Source organism: Scyliorhinus torazame, chromosome 8 (genome assembly GCF_047496885.1).
Source record: "Scyliorhinus torazame isolate Kashiwa2021f chromosome 8, sScyTor2.1, whole genome shotgun sequence".
Taxonomy (NCBI): domain Eukaryota; kingdom Metazoa; phylum Chordata; class Chondrichthyes; order Carcharhiniformes; family Scyliorhinidae; genus Scyliorhinus; species Scyliorhinus torazame.
Genome location: NC_092714.1, coordinates 10,358,980 through 10,378,525, shown reverse-complemented (window position 1 = coordinate 10,378,525; position 19,546 = coordinate 10,358,980). Strand labels below are relative to the sequence as shown.

The window sequence follows — 19,546 nt, the reverse complement described above, 5'->3', positions numbered from 1 at the left end:
CCTCCTTCAGCACTGTAAATTCTGTGATTCTACTACAATCATAATGAATGGTGGAGCAGGCTCCAAGGGCTGAATGGCCTCCTCCTGCTTCTATATTCTATGTTTCCATGTTTACACATCTGGTGACATAGCAACTAGTTCACTGCCTCCACACCCTTTAGTGAAAATGTCTTACCCCCATCTCCAATATTTTAACCACTGTCAGATGAAAATGGTCAAAGAAGATGATAGTGAAACAGCTTTTTTTGACTTCACCTATAATTGTTCTCCTGCGTTTTGCCTGCACCAGTTTCCTGGGAATTTAAACCTTTGACCTCTGTTGAGTTCGGGAAGATTGGCATCCCAAGAACCCCATACAACCCTAACCGCAACAGTTTTCTGGAAGGTTCTGCCTGACTCGTCTCGTCGGAGTTAGTGTGGGGTGTCCAGCAGAACCCTCCCCTCGCGATAATTCATGGTGTCACAGTCCAGGACGAGTTATGAACATAGAACGTACAGTGCAGAAGGAGGCCATTCGGCCCATCGAGTCTGCACCGACCCACTTAAGCCCTCACTTCCACCCTATCCCCATGACCCAATAACCCCTCCTAACCTGTTTGGACACTAAGGGCAATTTATCATGGCCAATCCACCTAACCTGCACGTCTTTGGACTGTGGGAGGAAACCGGAGCCCCCGGAGGAAGCCCACGCAGACACGGGGAGAACGTGCAGACTCCGCACAGACAGTGAACCAAGCCGGCAATTGAACCTGGGATCCCGGAGCTGTGAAGCAATTCTGCTAACCACTGTGCTACCGTGCTGCCCAAAGAGTGAAGAATATTGCTTCTGAAGAGTGACTGTAGAGGGGGGGGGGGGTTGCGGGAGGGTGTTACTCAGTGAAGGTCTGCACCCGGAGGAAGTAATCTCGACAGTCCATCCCACTTTAAGCATCACATTACAGACACTCAAAATCCCACTCCTAGGGCAGATGGAGAAAAAAATATTAAAAAGGAACAAAAGAGGAACAAAAAGTGATAAATTCCACTCTGACGATTAAATGGAGAGGGAGATCACTGTAGATTAGGTAAAGGACGGAGACTGAGGGGACTTCAGATGTCCATCATGTTCTTTCAAAATCTAACTGTCTTCCATCTTCGGCAAGTGGACAACTCCAAACGTGTGTCTATATCATCAAGAAATAAAACAAAAGTGGGAAATAACCTGAACTGTGTTGAAGGGAGTGTCAGGGTTTGTATGAAGATATTTTTGCTCATCATTAAACCGTCTGTTGTGCTCTTTCTCAATGCAGGCAGATGCAAGGCAGCTCTCTCCCTCCTCAGGCCCCGGCTCTCCCCCTGGGGTATATTTCCGGCACTTTAATTTCAGATATAGAGACGGACTTGCCCGATGAGGAGGAGGAAGAGGAGGACGAGGATGCCCTGGAGATGGCAAGGCCTCTGCGGGGAATAGCGCACACTCCAGGCTCCAGCCTAGACAACCTAGATAGCTCAGTGACAGGTAAGCAGCTCCTTCACCCCTGAGGAATGGTGTGAGGTGAAGATTCAACCCATTGCCAAATTGAATGGGCATCAGAAGATTTGGATTTTGGATTCAGTAAATAATATTTGTCTCCAACTCTCTTTCTATTTCTCTCCCCACCACCCTCTCACTCACCTTTAACCCAACAGAGAACCTGAAGTAGCCAATCATTGATCAGCTTCCCCTTTGGCCTCAGTGTTGAGGCTGCGGGAGAGGTTCAGGGCTGGGGGTAAGGTTAGTCGGCCATCCTGCTCAGGTGGAAGGGGGTGTGGCACCTGGCATTTTGCGCTTACCTCAAGAACCCTCTTTCCAAATTAGGACCCCCTGCCTCCTCCTCCCCCAAGGCCACCCCCCAAGTCGGTGCCTTGTCCCCTGTGATCTCTCCATCAAAATCCCCACCTCCCCCTCCCCACATCTCACCTCCCCTCTGCCAAATCCACCCCTCCTCCCCCCATTGACATGGTTTGGGATTTCAGGACTTATACTCTGGGGGCTGTGTTGTATTCCATCCGGCCAATCAGATTGTCCGGCAGCTCGGTGAGGCGGGACTCGAACGGGAGTCTTGTCTCCAGCTAATTAATGACTCAGTGATCTCCAAGTGGCTGTGGGGCCGGTGTGATTGGTGGGATGCGTTTTCCACTGACTAGGTAATGGGGCACAAAATTCCACCACCCGAAATATCCTGCCCCAGAATTCTACCTCTCCATTGCTGTTTCTCCATCTCTATCACACTTTTCATCGCTCCGTCTTTACATTTCTCCCAACGCAGCCATTATCTTTCTCCGTCTCAATCCCTCGAAAGGTGTCAGCTGCGGTTCAGCAGCTTGCGCACACATGTAATAATAATAATCACTTATTGTCATAAGTAGGCTTCAATGAAGTTACTGTGAAAAGCCCCTAGTCTCCACATTCCGGCGCCTGTTCGGGGAGGCCGGTACGGGAAAGTTCCCGTTCAGAAAGTTGCGGATTTCACAAACCTGTGAGAGCAAAATCTCAGCTGATGGTTCAGCGTAACACTGAGGGAGTGCGGCACTGCCAGAGGTACCCACCACCTTTCAGGTGAAAAATTAAACCTCTGCATCCTTTGAGATGGACATAAACAATCTCACAGCCACTTCTTCGAAGAAGAGGGGGGGGGGGATGCCCCCAGAGTTTTGGCCCAATATTTATGCGCCAGTGAGCATGATAAAACAGATTATCTTGCCATATAGTTCATTCCAGCTTTTGAGATCTTACTGTGAGCAAATTGGTTCTGTTCAAAATCCTCAGTGACAAACAGTGAAGGGAATCTAGAGTGAAGGAAGGTAGCTAAAGGCTCTTCCAAATGTCAGGAAATCATATTTTCAAATTGAGTCAAAAAGCTGCAATTAATCTGCAATTGTGACAAACTCTTCCATCTGCTGTTGGCCAATTGAAATGATCACCGAATGTGGATGGCTTCGCTGCCTGACACACCCATCCGCCCAGCCGCACAATTGTCATCTTAAAATCGAGACTTATCACTCAACAGCGGCCTGAATTTATATGGTGCCTCTAATGTGGTAAAACATCTCAAAGCGCTTTACAGAAGCATTATCAGAACAGTATTGACAATGAGCTATATAAGAAGACATTAGCTCAGGTGACCAACAGCTTAATTAAAAAGGTGGGATTCACATTGTGTCCTAAAGTAGGAAAGAGAGGGAGAAAGATGTAGGTTTAGAACATAGAAAATCAGAGCAGGAGGTAGCCTTTTGGCCCTTGGAGCCTGGTCCGCCATTCGTTACCATCATGGCTGATCATCCAACTCAGTAACCTGTTCCCACTTTCCCCCCCTTTTCTTTGATCCCTTTAGCCCCAAGAACTATACCTAACTCCCTCTTGAAAACATTTGTCCTCAAATGCTTTCTCTGGTACAGAATTCCACAGGCTCACCTGTTTGATGGGGAGAGTGTAGAGGGAGCTTTACTCTGTATCTAACCCCGTGCTGTACCTGTCCTGGGAGTGTTTGATGGGGACAGTGTAGAGGGAGCTTTACTCTGTATCTAATCCCGTGCTGTACCTGCCCTGGGAGTGTTTGATGGGGACAGTGTAGAGGGAGCTTTACTCTGTATCTAACCCCGTGCTGTACCTGTCCTGGGAGTATTTGATGGGGACAGTGTAGAGGGAGCTTTACTCTGTATCTAACCCTGTGCTGTACCTGTCCTGGGAGTGTTTGATGGGGACAGTGTAGAGGGAGCTTTACTCTGTATCAAAGCCCTGTACTGTACCTGTCCTGGGAGTGTTTGATGGGGACAGTGTAGAGAGAGCTTTACTCTGTATCTAACCCCGTGCTGTACCTGTCCTGGGAGTGTTTGATGGGGACAGTGTAGAGGGAGCTTTACTCTGTATCAAAGCCCTGTACTGTACCTGTCCTGGGAGTGTTTGATGGGGACAGTGTAGAGGGAGCGTTACTCTGTATCTAACCCCGTGCTGTACCTGTCCTGGGAGTGTTTGATGGGGAGAGTGTAGAGGGAGCTTTACTCTGTATCTAACCCCGTGCTGTACCTGTCCTGGGCGTGTTTGATGGGGACAATGTAGAGGGAGCTTTACTCTGTATCTAACCCCGTGCTGTACCTGTCCTGGGAGTGTTTGATGGGGACAGTGTAGAGGGAGCTTTACTCTGTATCTAACCCCGTGCTGTATCTGTCCTGGGAGTGTTTGATGGGGACAGTGTAGAGGAAGCTTTACTCTGTATCTAACCCCGTGCTGTACCTGTCCTGGGCGTGTTTGATGGGGACAATGTAGAGGGAGCTTTACTCTGTATCTAACCCCGTGCTGTACCTGTCCTGGGAGTGTTTGATGGGGACAGTGTAGAGGGAGCTTTACTCTGTATCTAACCCCGTGCTGTACCTGTCCTGGGAGTGTTTGATGGGGACAGTGTAGAGGGAGCTTTACTCTGTATCTAACCCCGTGCTGTACCTGTCCTGGGAGTGTTTGATGGGGACAGTGTAGAGGGAGCTTTACTCTGTATCTAACCACGTGCTGTACCTGTCCTGGGAGTGTTTGATGGGGACAGTGTAGAGGGAGCTTTACTCTGTATCTAACCCCGTGCTGTACCTGTCCTGGGAGTGTTTGATGGGGACAGTGTAGAGGGAGCTTTACTCTGTATCTAGCCCCGTGCTGTACCTGTCCTGGGAGTGTTTGATGGGGACAGTGTAGAGGGAGCGTTACTCTGTATCTAACTCCGTGCTTTACCTGTCCTGGGAGTGTTTGATGATGGAGACAGTGCAGATGAAGTTTTCGTCTGCATTTTTAAACTCTATGGACCAGTAACTACCATTAACGATTAAATGATTGAAGAGCTGGTCAAACCCAACCGAGGGAAGCTGGATTGGTTAAGGGACAAAGTTTTCTGAGCACAGTGTCTGATCGGGCAGACAGTCCACCCACAGTGTTGCATAGTTCAGAGTCATGCCGTGTCAGCCTCCCCATTGAAAACATTCTCAGTTTAAACTCTTTGGAGTTACAATGTTCACAGACTGAGGAATCTTTGCAAATATTACACGCTTGTTAAGGAAGACATAGAGGCCCCGTTTTATCTCATAAAAATGTTAATCTGGCAATTAGCTGAGGCATAATGGTAGATGTACGTGCTCCCTGTTGGTTAATGGATCTGGGATGTACATTCATGGATCACGATACTTGTAGCCTGAATAGGTGCCTGAAAAAAAATAGATGAGCGATCATAAATTAATTTTACTATCAGAGATGTAATCAAGCCTCAGTGAGATACCGTATTATCCTGGCATTTTATTGTTCAGGTGCTGTTTGCTGAAAACGTTTAATATCCTAGTTAAAGTCCTCCTTTCGTGAACAGAATTAATGTCAATGTACATGCAAATGCCTTGATTAGCGATAACAGCTTAAAGACCCGAGAAGCTGACTTGAGTGTTCCGTTTTGAAGAGCCCCTGTGCCTGAATGAAGAAGCTGAAGTTCCATCCATCACCCATCCTCGGTCTGGCTAATCCTCAGTTCATAGAGTGGTGGAGCACAAAAGGAGACCGTTTTACCCCATCGTGACTATCCCTGCTTTTTGGACCGAGCTGTCCAATTAACAGTACATTCCTGCTCTTTCGCCGGAGCCCTACAATGTTTACCTGTTCGCGTTTCCGTCCAAAGGCCGTTGAAAGTCCCGATTGAATTATCCACTCTCTCGGGCAGTGCATTCCAGGCAGTGTAGAAAAATAAAATTTCTCCTCAGGGCGCCCGTCAGTCACCTTTCAGTGACTGGCCCTTCAGGCAACGGAAAGGTTTTCTCCTTATTTACTCGCTCAGAGCGCCTCATCATTTTCAGAGCCTGTATTCATTCTCCCCTTATTCTCCTCTGCTTGAAGGAGATCCGTCCCAGCTCCTCCCATCACTCCATAAATCTGAAGGGCGGCACGGTAGCACAGTGGTTAGCACAGTTGCTTCACAGCTCCAGGGTCCCAGGTTCGATTCCCGGCTTGGGTCACTGTCTGTGCGGAATCTTCACGATCTCCCCGTGTGTGCGTGGGTTTCCTCCGGCTGCTCCGGTTTCCTCCCACAGTCCAAAGATGTGCAGGTTAGGTGGATTGGCCATGCTAAATTGCCTCTTAGTGTACAAAAAAGGTTAGGTGGGGTTACGGGGACAGGGTGGAGATGTGGGTATAGGGTGGAGGTATAGGGTGGAGGTATAGGCTTAGGTAGGGTGCTCTTTCCAAGGGCCGGTGCAGACTTGATGGGCCGAATGGCCTCCTTCTGCACTGTAGATTCTATGATTCTATGAAGTTCCTTCTCGATTCCAATAAACCTCTGCCTCCTCCCCAAGGTACAATTCAAAGAAAAATAGAAAAAATTGTCTTTATAAAGCACATTACCCGACCACTGGATGCTTCAAAGTACTTAAGCCGATGAAATCCTTTTCAAGTGTGGCCACCCTTTTAATATTGGAAACATGGCAGCCAGTTTGCACACAGCAAGATCCCACAGGTAGCAAGCTGACAAAGACCAGATAATCTGTTTTTTCTGTGATGTGGTTGGGGGATAAACATGGGCCAAGACATCGGTTATTACTCCCTTGCTCTTCTTCGCAGTAGTACTGTGACATCTATTACATCCACCAGAGAGGGCAGACAGTGCCCACGTTGTACATCTCATCCAAAACACAGCACCTCTAACAGTGCAGCACTTCCTCAGTACTGACCCTCTGAGAGTGCAGCACTCCCTCAGTACTGACCCTCTGACAGTGCGGCACTCCCTCAGTACTGACCCTCTGACAGTGCAGCACTCCCTCAGTACTGACCCTCTGACAGTTCAGCACTCCCTCAGTACTGACCCCCTGACAGTGCAGCACTCCCTCAGTACTGACCCTCTGAGAGTGCAGCACTCCCTCAGTACTGACCCTCTGACAGTGCGACACTCCCTCAGTACTGACCCTCTGACAGTGCAGCACTCCCTCAGTACCGACCCTCTGACAGTGCAGCACTCCCTCAGTACTGACCCTCTGACAGTGCAGCACTCCCTCAGTACTGACCCTCTGACAGTTCAGCACTCCCTCAGTACTGACCCCCTGACAGTGCAGCACTCCCTCAGTACTGACCCTCTGAGAGTGCAGCACTCCCTCAGTACTGACCCTCAGACAGTGCAGCACTCCCTCAGTACTGACCCTCTGACAGTGCAGGACTCCCTCAGTACTGACCCTCTAACAGTGCAGCACTCCCTCAGTACCGACCCTCTTAACAGTGCAGCACTCCCTCAGTACTGACCCTCTGATGGTTCAGCACTACCTCAGTACTGACCCTCTGACAGTGCAACACTCCCTCAGTACTGACCCGCAGACAGTGCAGCACTCCCTCAGTACTGACCCTCTGACAGTGCAGCACTCCCTCAGTACTGACCCTCTGACAGTTCAGCACTCCCTCAGTACTCACCCTCTGACAGTACAGCGCTCCCTCAGTACTGACCCTCTGACAGTGCAGCACTCCCTCAGTTCTGACCCTCTGACAGTACAGCACTCCCTCAGTACTGACCCTCTGACAGTGCAGCACTTCCTCAGTACTGACCCTCTAACAGTGCGACACTCCCTCAGTACTGACCCTAGACAGTGCAGCACTCCCTCAGTACTGACCCTCTGACAGTGCGGCACTCCCTCAGTACTGACCCTCTGACAGTGCGGCAGTCCCTCAGTACTGACCCTCTGACAGTGCAACACTCCCTCAGTACTGACCCTCTGACAGTGCTGCACTCCCTCAGTACTGACCCTCTGACAGTGCAGCACTCCCTCATTACTGACCCTCTGACAGTACAGCACTCCCTCAGTACTGCCCCTCTGACAGTGCAGCACTCCCTCAGTACTGCCCCTCTGACAGTGCAGCACTCCCTCAGTACTGACCCTCTTGACAGCCAATCAAGTATCTTTTCGAGTTTAGCCACTGTTGCACGGTAGGAATGCGCAGCAACCAAGTTGAGTGGCGTGAGCTTCCATAAACATCGGTAACCCCCTTACTCTGTGTTCAGAGATTTTGGCTGAGATATACATATTGGCCCAGGAGACCAAGTTAAAAACACCCCCACTCTTCTTTGAAATTGTGGCCACAGGATAGTTTTAATTCACCCAAGAAGGCAGACCGACTCTTTGTTTAATGTCTCGCCTGAAAGTTGCCGCGTTTAACTGTGCAATGCTTCCTCCGGGCTGCGCTGCAAGTAACAACCCTGATTATTTACTCAAGTGTCCAGAGTGGTACCTGAGTGCACAATCTTCTGACCGATGAAGTGAGAGTGCTATCAGCGAGCCAAGGCTGACACTTCAGACCGAATCAGACCAGAATCTAATCGCTTTCTGCCTCATTTTGCTCCTCCGCCCACTTCTGCTCATTCCTGGTGTCGCTGAATAGGAAATTCCAAATCAGAGAATGGCGCACAGAGTTAAGTCTTTTTCATTTTGAGCAGAAGTGTCCTTTTAATGTGATAAAGGTTAATCGCCGCCCAACAACCTCTCTGGCTCTGAAATTAACGAATGCAAATGTGGAGCCTCATTCCTTCAAGCATTAATCATTGCTGGAAAATTTAGAAACTTAATGTTTTTAACTTTTTGTCTTTTTTTTCTCTCTCAATCCAATCTGTCTTCCCTTCTCATTTCTCTTTCTGCGCCTGATTTGACACTGAATTCATCCGCTCTAATTTACATTTCCTTCTCAAGTCCTGATGTTAATTTCACAATCTCTCTGTCAGATTAGTTAAGGAGATTTACTTGTCCTGTTCACCGAGATTCCGGTTACTCTCTCTGCGTGGGTGTTAGCTTGCGCTTCCAGTAACTTTAAAAAAAACCTTAAAAGCCTAAACATTCGCAAACTAGCCTCACGAAGGCAGCAAAATTGGTCCAGTGCACCTGAAGCTGTGCAGAACCCCACACGGCCCGTGCCATCGGTCTAATCCACCCCGGCTCAGGCCCTGGAATTGAAAACATCTTTACCCCCCCCATGTCCTATGTCTGGGTCCTACCGGAATCCCCAACTGTGCAAATTGAAACGCAAGGAGTTATCTTTGAAACAGGAGAAGTTCATCGCCCAGGAAAGATGTACGCGGTTTGAAAGAGCGATCGCACGCCGGCTTTTGTGTCGCAGCCTGGTGTGTGAGGGCTCGATCTGTTTGAAGTTTGATATATATTTCTTCAGACCGGGTAGCCAATGTCACATTGTTTTTGTTTTTGTTTTAAATTAAATTCCCCAAAGCAATTCCGCGGCCCGTTACTTGACATTGTGTCGCAGGCAGTGGTGATTTCACAGGGCTTAAATTTCACTCTCATTTCTGCCCTGCATTCTACTCCAATTAAGTCATTCTCTTTGTACTTTCATTTGATATCAAATGTTATACATTTTAAAGAAGCGTATTAACGTGCTGCTGGACCTGTGAAAACAACCAGAGCTCTTTCCTTCTTCTTGCAGACTCGCTGCCTTTGCTGTTTTTGTTTCCAAGCGCTATCTCGTTTCATTTCAAAGTAGGATCGTGCCCCTCCAAACTTTGACCTCCCCAGCAGACCCTGCCTCAGTTCTTTCTCTCTCTCTCTCTCTCTCCCTCCCTTTGTCTCTCAACGCTCCCCACTTTTCCCCTCCCGCGAGAATCTCGAACGAGGGGGCACAATTTCAAATTAAGCGACCTCCCATTTCTGGCGGAGGCGAGGAATCCCAGAGACTGGGATGGTCTTTGGAATTCTCTTCTTCAGAGAGCAGTGGAGGTTGGGTCACTGAATATATCCGGGGCTGAGTTGGACAAACTTATTGACTGACAGGAGCGTCCAGGGTTATGTGGAGGGGAGGGAGAGGGGGGGGGGGGGAGGGGGGTGGTCGCAACCAGGTCAGCCATGACCTTATTGGATGGTGGGGCAGAATCGAGGGACCAAATGGTCTACTCCTGCTCCTACTACTTGCGTTCTGAACCTCCCCTCTACACCACACACACACACACATCCCCCCTTCAGTCTCACACAATCTCTTGCAAAATGAACAGTTGTAAAGTGTTCTGCAGCCTGTACAATCCAGTGCCCCTTGCCTGTCAATATCCATTACACCGCTTGCCTCTTTGAACTTCACTGTGTTGCCATGCCTGTATTATTTTTCCCTCTGGAGTTCATGAACTTCAGTCGTTTTTTTTTTATTTCTGGGGGGCAGCGGAGTGATCCGACAGCAGAATGGAGAAAAGAGAATTATTTTTTTGAAAAACAACGACTTGTCATTTGGGATCTAAGGGACGGGCTTCAATCATTCTGAACACCCAAGGTCCCACAGGCCAACACCATGCCCCCTTGCCCTGCAGGGTGTGCTGATGCTGGCAGACGGGCAGATTTCAAATCCACTTACTGCAGCTGAAGGCACCGCCAGTATCATACTCGCAGCCCGAACACCTCTGTGTGAGTAAACCGCTGGGTACAACATCAGCACCCCCCCCCCCCCCCCCCCCCCCAACGACCCCACAGGCTGGTGCTTATAGCCTAGGAAGACTGCGCTGCCTGAGGTGCCACCTATCTTGTTAGACGGTAAACCGATGCTCCTCAGTTGCCTGGTCAGATAGATTTTCCCCTAGCACCCTTTAAAGAAGCTCCCGTATCACCTTCACCAAAAGCACATCAGTTGGTCATTGACCTGACCTGACCCCTGTGGAGTTTGGCTTTGTGAGAATTGGCTGCTGCATTTCGTGCATCACCACGTTGACGGCGGCGAGATTCTGAGGCTGTGAGGGGCACTACATAAATGCAAGTTCTTTCCCCCCCCCCCCGCCCTTCCTCCTTTCTATCATTCTGCCTTCCTTCCTTTCTCAGGCCTTTTTCCGTAACCTTTAACTCTCAGTTTTGAATTTCAGGTAGGTTTTGGAGGGGGCCGCTGAGATGAGATGGTAACTGTATAACTGAGGGAGCGAAAAGCTTCCGTTTCTTAAAGAGGGATTGGGACTTTTTCCATTACCACATGCCCCACGGTGTGGAGACAGCCGGAGTTCCAATGTGTTTTCATCCGCAGCGTAACAAGCGCTTAGTCGCGATCTATCCCTTGCCCTTTGCTGTTGTCCTGTTCTGTATCTGGAAGAAGTTATTAATTATACAGGCCCCTCACGTAATGGAGCAGATCAGGTGCGATGGATGGAGTACAGTGCCAGAATCACACATCTGCAGGAACCTTTCAGTTGCTAAGATCTGTCAAGGATTGAATGTTCTTACCTCCAGCTGTTCAGGGACTCCTTCAGCGTTAAAAAAAAACATAATCTCCCACTCAGCACTCGCCTCTCCATCCTGACTGTCGCCAAGTATCTCATTTCCAGAGTTGCACTTCAAGTCTTTTGATTTGCTCTTGGATATCTTGAAGACCTGAAGAAGGATTCATTGTCCAGCTTTGAGAGGAGCTAAGCTGGGATAATGGTTGAAGACTGGAAAGGGCTGGGTCTTAGTTTGTCTTTAACTAGAATCAAGGGGTGGGATTTATTGATCATGACCACTACCGGACTGAAAACCCATGCCCCAAAGTCAACAGACCTTTTGGTAGTCCGTCAGAATTTCTGTCTCGCCCGTGACGATTGCCGTGGTGGGCCGGACTGGAAATTCCCACCGTAGGAGGATACAGGAGAAGATCTTTTCATATGTCCTTCCTTGAAAGAGTCACTCAATTCGCCTCGGTTCCCTGTAGCTCTTTCTCCATAGCCCTGTTAAAAGCCTTGATCATTTTCATGAATCTGCTTCCACTGCCTTTTCAGGCAATGCATTCCAGATCAGAACAACTTGCTGCACTAAAAATAAGTCTTATTTCACGTCTGGTTCTTTTGCCAATCACCTTGAACTCTGGGCGGGATTCTCCGTCCCGCCAGCTGGCCAGTGAGGTTTCCCATTGTGGGCAGCCCCACGCCGTTGGGAAACCCCCGGGCGTGGGTACGCTGTCGCCACAACGGAGAGTCCCGCCAGCGGAGAATCCAACCCCCTGTGTCTTCTGGTTACTGACCCTTCTGACACTCAAAACAATTTCTCTTTATTTAATCTATCAAAACCCATCGTGATTTGAATGCTCCCCTTATATCTCCCCTTGCCCTTTCCTTCTCTTCGCATTAACTGAAGTTCCTCAGCCACATTTCATTCAAGTTAAGCTCCTCTACGCCGTCTTCAAGGCTTTGACATTCTTCCTAAAGTGTGTGGAGCAGTGGACACACCCCCCAGCTGCGAACCAGCAAGTGATTTACACAGGTTTAGCAAAGCTTCCTTGACTTTGTGCAGTTTTCAAGAGTGAGAACCCTGTCTGCTTTTTATTTCAACGTGAAGTGTTGCTCTGATGTTTCTCCTCAACCTGACCTGCCTTTGTTTCCAGGTTCAATGATAAACGGATGGGGTTCGGCCTCCGAGGAGGAGCGCAATATGTCTAGCCGGAGATCTAGCGCTGTTAGCTCCTCCTCCGACTCCATCTTCACCGATGGCGACTTTGCCCAGGCTCTCGCCACTGCGGCAGACAGGGCTGGCTTCAGGATGGAGGGCACCAGCTTAATGAGGACAGGTTTGTACCAAAAGCAGCTTCCTTGCTAAGAGAAGACTTCACCGAGGCTTTGATTTGGCCTCCCTGTCGCTCTGTCTCTCTCTCTCTCTCTCTTGTCTCAGATTCTAATCTGGGACATATGTAAAATTCTGGTTTCTGATGGATTTTAACATGCATGGCTTGGGATGCTTGCAGCTTTGATTTCCTCGATCCCATCTTGCGCTCTGGTGAACTTAGATCAACTCTGGTGCCTGTTCTCTAAAGAATAGTTGCATGGTCCTTTGCTCCTCGCTTCCCTGTAGTTCTTGTATTGTGTCACGTCGACGTCTGTCGTCGGTGCTGCCCAGGCCGCTGTGCCTGTTTTGGGTCTTTGCTTCTTTAGCTCTCTCCTGCAGTTTTCTCTCTCAGGGCTTGCTGAGACTTATTGTGGCTCCCCCTCTTTGGGCGAACATCCAGGGGATATTTGACCTCGAGGAGCATCATGGACAATCTGATTGTCTGATTGCCTTCTCTGCACTCAACACGTGTCGCTTTTCCACCAGAGCCCATCTCAGAGCACTTAGGAGTAGGAGCCTTAGCGTATTTCACCCCCCTGTCCGTTCCCACTCCTCCTCCTCCTCCCTAAGGTGTCAAACTAATTGCTGAACCTCCTCACTGCCCTCCCCTCCCACCCCGCTCCAATTCAGCACAAAGCCATGAAAAAGCTCAACAGCAAATGCAGATCGCTCATTGATGCCTGTCGTTCTCGCATCATGGTAGATTATAGTTTTTTCTTTTTTTCCCCAAGCACCACAAATAACTTTCATTTTTACAGCATCTGTAATATTGTAGAAGATCTCGAGGCACTTCACAGGAGGGTTACCAGACAGAAAATTGGCATTGAACCACAGGGGGCGATATTAGAGCTGCCGAGAAAATGTTTTGCCCAAAGAGTCGAAGGAGTGTCTTAAGGAGGAGAATGTCGAGAGGCAGAGACGCATTCCAGAGCTCCGGGGCCCAGCCAGCTGGAAGTACGGCTGCCAAAGGTGGAGCAAAGCGAGTGGGCGATGTGATCGAGACCAAGAACTGGGGAAGCCCCAGAGTTCTCCGAGGGTCGGAGGGCTGTCTGGTCACTTCCCAGTGATGTTTGGAGAAGCTTGGAGATGACCCTTCTTTGCCCTCCAGTCCACCCATCCCCCCTTCCTCACTGTGATCCCACCCGTAAGCCCCCCCCCCCCCCCCCCCCCCCCCACCCACAGGCCACTCGCCTATGCTTGGCAACTCCACACAGCAGTGTGGTTGATGTCAACTGCAGGATAGCATTGCGATATGACTGAGATTCCATGGTTTGGTAATATCTGCATAGTTCCTTGCTCATCCATGGCCATAGATTCATAGAATTCTACAAAATGGAAGGAGGCTATTCGTCTGTCGTACCTGTGCTAGCTCTTTGATAAAGCTATCAAATTAGTCCCACTCCTTCCCTTCACTTTCTCCATTGCTCCGAAAATCTTTCCACTGTGAGAATGTTTGACCTGTCCCTCCCGAACAGCGCTGTTTACCTTCACCACCTGGGTTGCAGTAGCTACCATCACTTTCTCAAGGGCAGTTGGGACTGGGTATTAAATGCTGGCCTCGCCAACGGTGCTCACCTCCCAGGAATGAATATTAAAAATTCAGTTTCCTCTGAACATGGTCCCATCATACCTTCGGGCTGGGTATTCCAGATCATCGCAAACAAATGGCTTCCTGAATGGGATAACCCACATCGTCCACTGGGGAAACCAAATTGGTCCAAACCACAATTGGCAATTTATTTGCCACCATTTCGGCTGCTCCACGAAATGCCACTTGATCATTGCTGAAGGTATTCCTCCTGCAGCACTCGCCAGACCTGCAGGAACCACCTCCATTCATGTTGCTTGTGAGCCTAACCAAAGGCACAGAGCTCTCCTCCCCTCATCTCCCCACCTCCCCCCTCCCTCACCTCCTCTCCACCGCAGTCTGTTGGGGTCTTGGAAAGTTTGGACAGATCGTGGATCCTTTTTCCAGAAAGCAAAGAGTGGGAGTGACCTGATAGAGACCTTTAGAATTATGAAAGGATTTGGTAGGGTTCATGTAAAGAAGGTGTTGCCAATTGTGGGGGAGCCCAGAACTAGAGGTCGTGAATAATAATGTGTAATGAGCAGAAACTGATCCATCCATTGCGGATGACCTGCCATTGTACAACCCTTCCCTTCCCTTTCTTAAAAGTTTGCAGACACTTCCACTCAATCGTCCAAGTGGCTCTTCAGAGACCAGTCGAAACTCAAGTCCGACTGAACAAACTTTAGCAAAAATCTGGCGATGGGGAGGAATGTTTCCCCTTGACTAGTTGAACAACTTCAGATCAAGATGAGGTTAATTCAATGGGATCAAGTCAAGGGTGAAAACCAAACATCAGGGGCGGGATTCTCCGACCCCCCGCCGGGTCAGAGTATTGCCGGGGGGCAACATGAATCCTGCCCCCCGCCGGCTGACGAATTCTCCGGTGCCGGGGATTTGGCGAGGGCGGGAATCGCGCCGGTCGGCAGCCGCTGGCAGCGCCCCCCCCCCCCCCCCCCTCGGCGATTCTCCAGCCCGCGATGGGCCGAGTGGCCGCCCGTTTACGGCCGGTCCCTTCAGCGTAAATTGCAACAGGTACTTACCTGCGGGACCAGATTCCGGGGTCCTCGGGGGGGGGGGGGGGGGGCGCGGGGGGATCTGGCCCCGAGAGGTGCCCCCCACAGTGGCCTGGCCCACGATCGGGGCCCACGAATCTGTGGGCGGTCCTGTGCCGTGGGGGCACTCAATTCCTCCGCGTCAGCTGCTGTGGACCTCCGCGATGACCGACGCGGAGATGAACCCCCCTGCGCATACGCTGGGATGATGCCAGCATACGCTGGTGCTCCACCCGCACCGGCCACGGAGGCCCTTCAGCGCCGGTTGGCGTGGCGCCAAGCCCCTTCCCCGCCGGCCGGCGTGGCGCAAACCACTCCTGGGCCGGCCTAGCCCCTGAAGGTGCGGAGGATTCCGTACCTTCGGGGTGGCCCGACGCTGGAGTGGTTCACACCACTCCTTCCCGCCGGAGTTGCCCGTCCGCCGATTCCCGCAGAATCCCGCCCCAGAAACAAATGCAGTACACATGGGGAAATTTAAGGCGATACTTTTGGGAGGAGCAGAGGGACCTTGCGACGCATGTTCAAAGATCCCTGAAGACAGCAGGGATGGTAGATAAGGTGGTTAACAAGTCAAATGGGATACTTACCTTTATTAGCTGATGATAGAGGGAGGTGTACAAAACACTCATTAGGCCACAGCTGGAATACTGTGTTCAGCTCTGGTCGCCGCTCTATAAGAAGGCAGTGATTGCACCAGAGGGGGTGCAGAGGAGATTCACCAGGATGTTGCCTGGGCTGGAGCGTTTCAGCTATGAAGTGAGGCTGGGGTTGTTCTCCTTAGAGCAGAGAAGGCTGAGAGAGGACCTGATTGAGGTGTACAAAATTATGAGAGGCAAAATCATGAGGTTACGACAGGCAGTGATAGACACCCAGGTCAGCCAATCAACACACAGGACAGAACACAACCAATCACTAGACAGAGCACTAGAGGGTGGGCTTCCTACGAGAAAACACACGAGGCATCAGCACTTCATCTCTTTCCACTGGTGACAACTGTAGTGACAGTCAGGGTGTATATATCAGTCAGCACCTTCTACACATCGATCAGAGCTAGTCTGGTCTAGTTAGTTATAGTTAGCCCACTTAGATTAGTAGAGTGTCAACCTACAGCAAGCTGTGTGCACTGTTACAGAAGTTCAATAAATCGTATTGAACCAACGCCTAAGTTTGGTGTCTGCTTTACAGTCTAACTGCATCCTGTTGCAGTCCGTGTTACCCCAGGGTTAATGACACAACAACAGATAGGGTAGATAGGAGGAAGCTTTCCCCCTTATCAGAGGGGTCAATAACCAGGAGGCATAGATTTAAGGCGGGGGGCGGGTTTGAAGAAAAACCTATTTATCCAGAGGGTGGTGGGAATCTGGGATTCACTGCCTGGAAGGAGTGCAGGGGTGGGAATCTGGGATTCACTGCCTGGAAGGAGTGCAGGGGCGGGAATCTGGGACTCACTGCCTGGAAGCAGTGCAGGGGCGGGAATCTGGGACTCACTGCCTGGAAGCAGTGCAGGGGCGGGAATCTGGGACTCACCGCCTGGAAGCAGTGCTGGGGCGGGAATCTGGGACTCACTGCCTGGAAGGAGTGCAGGGGCGGGAATCTGAGACTCACAGCCTGGAAGGAGTGCAGGGGCGGGAATCTGGGACTCACTGCCTGGAAGGAGTGCAGGGGCGGGAATCTGGGACTCACTGCCTGGAAGCAGGGCAGGGGCGGGAATCTGGGACTCACTGCCTGGAAGCAGGGCAGGGGTGGGAATCTGGGACTCACTGCCTGGAAGGAGTGCAGGGGCGGGAATCAGGGACTCACTGCCTGGAAGGAGTGCAGGGGTGGGTATCTGGGACTCACTGCCTGGAAGCAGTGCGGTGGCGGGAATCAGGACTCACTGCCTGGAAGCAGTGCGGGATTGGGAATCTGGGATTCACTGCCTGGAAGCAGTGCAGGGGTGGGAATCTGGGACTCACTGCCTGGAAGCAATGCGGGGGCGGGAATCAGGGACTCACTGCCTGGAAGGAGTGCAGGGGTGGGTATCTGGGACTCACTGCCTGGAAGCAATGCGGGGGCGGGAATCAGGGACTCACTGCCTGGAAGGAGTGCAGGGGTGGGTATCTGGGACTCACTGCCTGGAAGTAGTGCAGGGGTGGGAATCTGGGATTCACTGCCTGGAAGGAGTGCAGGGGTGGGTATCTGGGACTCACTGCCTGGAAGTAGTGCGGTGGCGGGAATCAGGACTCACTGCCTGGAAGCAGTGCGGGATTGGGAATCTGGGATTCACTGCCTGGAAGCAGTGCAGGGGCGGGAATCTGGGATTCACTGCCTGGAAGCAGTGCAGGGGCGGGAATCTGGGACTCACTGCCTGGAAGGAGTGCAGGGGTGGGAATCTGGGACTCACTGCCTGGAAGCAGTGCAGGGGCGGGAATCTGGGACTCACTGCCTGGAAGCAGTGCAGGGGCGGGAATCTGGGACTCACTGCCTGGAAGGAGTGCAGGGGCGGGAATCTGGGACTCACTGCCTGGAAGGAGTGCAGGGGTGGGAATCTGGGATTCACTGCCTGGAAGGAGTGCAGGGGCGGGAATCTGGGACTCACTGCCTGGAAGTAGTGCGGTGGCGGGAATCAGGACTCACTGCCTGGAAGCAGTGCGGGATTGGGAATCTGGGACTCACTGCCTGGAAGCAGTGCGGGGGCGGGAATCAGGGACTCACTGCCTGGAAGGAGTGCAGGGGTGGGTATCTGGGACTCACTGCCTGGAAGGAGTGCAGGGGCGGGTATCTGGGACTCACTGCCTGGAAGCAATGCGGGGGCGGGAATCAGGGACTCACTGCCTGGAAGGAGTGCAGGGGCGGGTATCTGGGACTCACTGCCTGGAAGCAATGCGGGGGCGGGAATCAGGGACTCACTGCCTGGAAGGAGTGCAGGGGTGGGTATCTGGGACTCACTGCCTGGAAGTAGTGCGGTGGCGGGAATCAGGACTCACTGCCTGGAAGCAGTGCGGGATTGGGAATCTGGGATTCACTGCCTGGAAGCAGTGCAGGGGCGGGAATCTGGGACTCACTGCCTGGAAGCAATGCGGGGGCGGGAATCAGGGACTCACTGCCTGGAAGGAGTGCAGGGGTGGGTATCTGGGACTCACTGCCTGGAAGTAGTGCGGTGGCGGGAATCAGGACTCACTGCCTGGAAGGAGTGCAGGGGCGGGAATCTGGGATTCACTGCCTGGAAGGAGTGCAGGGGCGGGAATCTGGGACTCACTGCCTGGAAGGAGTGCAGGGGTGGGAATCTGGGATTCACTGCCTGGAAGGAGTGCAGGGGCGGGAATCTGGGACTCACTGCCTGGAAGCAGTGCAGGGTTGGGAATCTGGGATTCACTGCCTGGAAGGAGTGCAGGGGCGGGAATTTGGGACTCACTGCCTGGAAGGAGTGCAGGGGTGGGAATCTGGGACTCACTGCCTTGAAGCAGGGCAGGGGCGGGAATCTGGGATTCACTGCCTGGAAGGAGTGCAGGGGTGGGAATCTGGGACTCACTGCCTTGAAGCAGTGCAGGGGCGGGAATCTGGGACTCACTGCCTTGAAGCAGGGCAGGGGCGGGAATCTGGGACTCACTGCCTGGAAGGAGTGCAGGGGTGGCAATCTGGGACTCACTGCCTGGAAGCAGTGCAGGGGCGGGAATCTGGGACTCACTGCCTGGAAGGAGTGCAGGGGCGGGAATCTGGGACTCACTGCCTGGAAGGAGTGCAGGGGCGGGAATCTGGGACTCACTGCCTGGAAGGAGTGCAGGGGCGGGAATCTGGGACTCACTGCCTGGAAGGAGTGCAGGGGCAGGAATCCTTACAACATTAAAGAAGCGTTTAATGACCACAGCATACAAGGCTACGGACCAAGTGCTAGAAATTGGGATAAGAATAGATTGCTGCTGGATGGCTGGCACAGACAGGATGGGCTGAAGGGCCTCTCTGTGCTGTAAAACTTTGACTCTAATGCTATTGGCGCAGCTCAACTGGGGGCAGTAAACCCTTCTTTCAAATGGTCCCGTTGGAATCAGCAGGATTTGTGGCTCAGCGGAATGGAAATGGAATTGCAGATTCAAGCAGCATTTAGGTCATTGATTCACTTGTGACCGGTATAATTACAATGTGCTTCAGGAATCATTTTCACGCTTGCTAGCTTATGTGGAGATCTGCTTCAAGCATCATGTCCATTTGGGTGCGCGTTTGGTGTTTTCACTATCTCTGATATTAATGACCCTGGACATTACATGTTCTCCAGCCTGCTTTGCTGGTCTCTTCACACTAGTCATAGTCCTGTCTTCGGTGACCCGCTGTTCTCTCTCTCTTCACTTTGTTTCTTCACTGAGCTGACTTCCGGAATGTATCTGATTCC

General features: G+C 51.4%; 1 protein-coding gene across 18 annotated transcripts in view; it reads left to right on the top strand.

Annotated features, from left to right (window-relative positions):
- The window catches only part of robo2 (roundabout, axon guidance receptor, homolog 2 (Drosophila)), a 1,628,477-nt gene that overhangs the window by 1,584,312 nt on the left and 24,619 nt on the right, over nucleotides 1–19,546 (top strand). For 14 of the 18 annotated variants that reach the window (XM_072513070.1, XM_072513078.1, XM_072513075.1 and 11 more), the window contains 2 exons: nucleotides 1,290–1,498; nucleotides 12,341–12,523. In XM_072513070.1, coding sequence (XP_072369171.1) covers nucleotides 1,290–1,498; nucleotides 12,341–12,523 — 392 coding nt within the window. The remainder of the gene's footprint in view (nucleotides 1–1,289; nucleotides 1,499–12,340; nucleotides 12,524–19,546) is intronic. The other 4 variants (XM_072513085.1, XM_072513084.1, XM_072513082.1 and 1 more) reach the window with 1 other exon arrangement.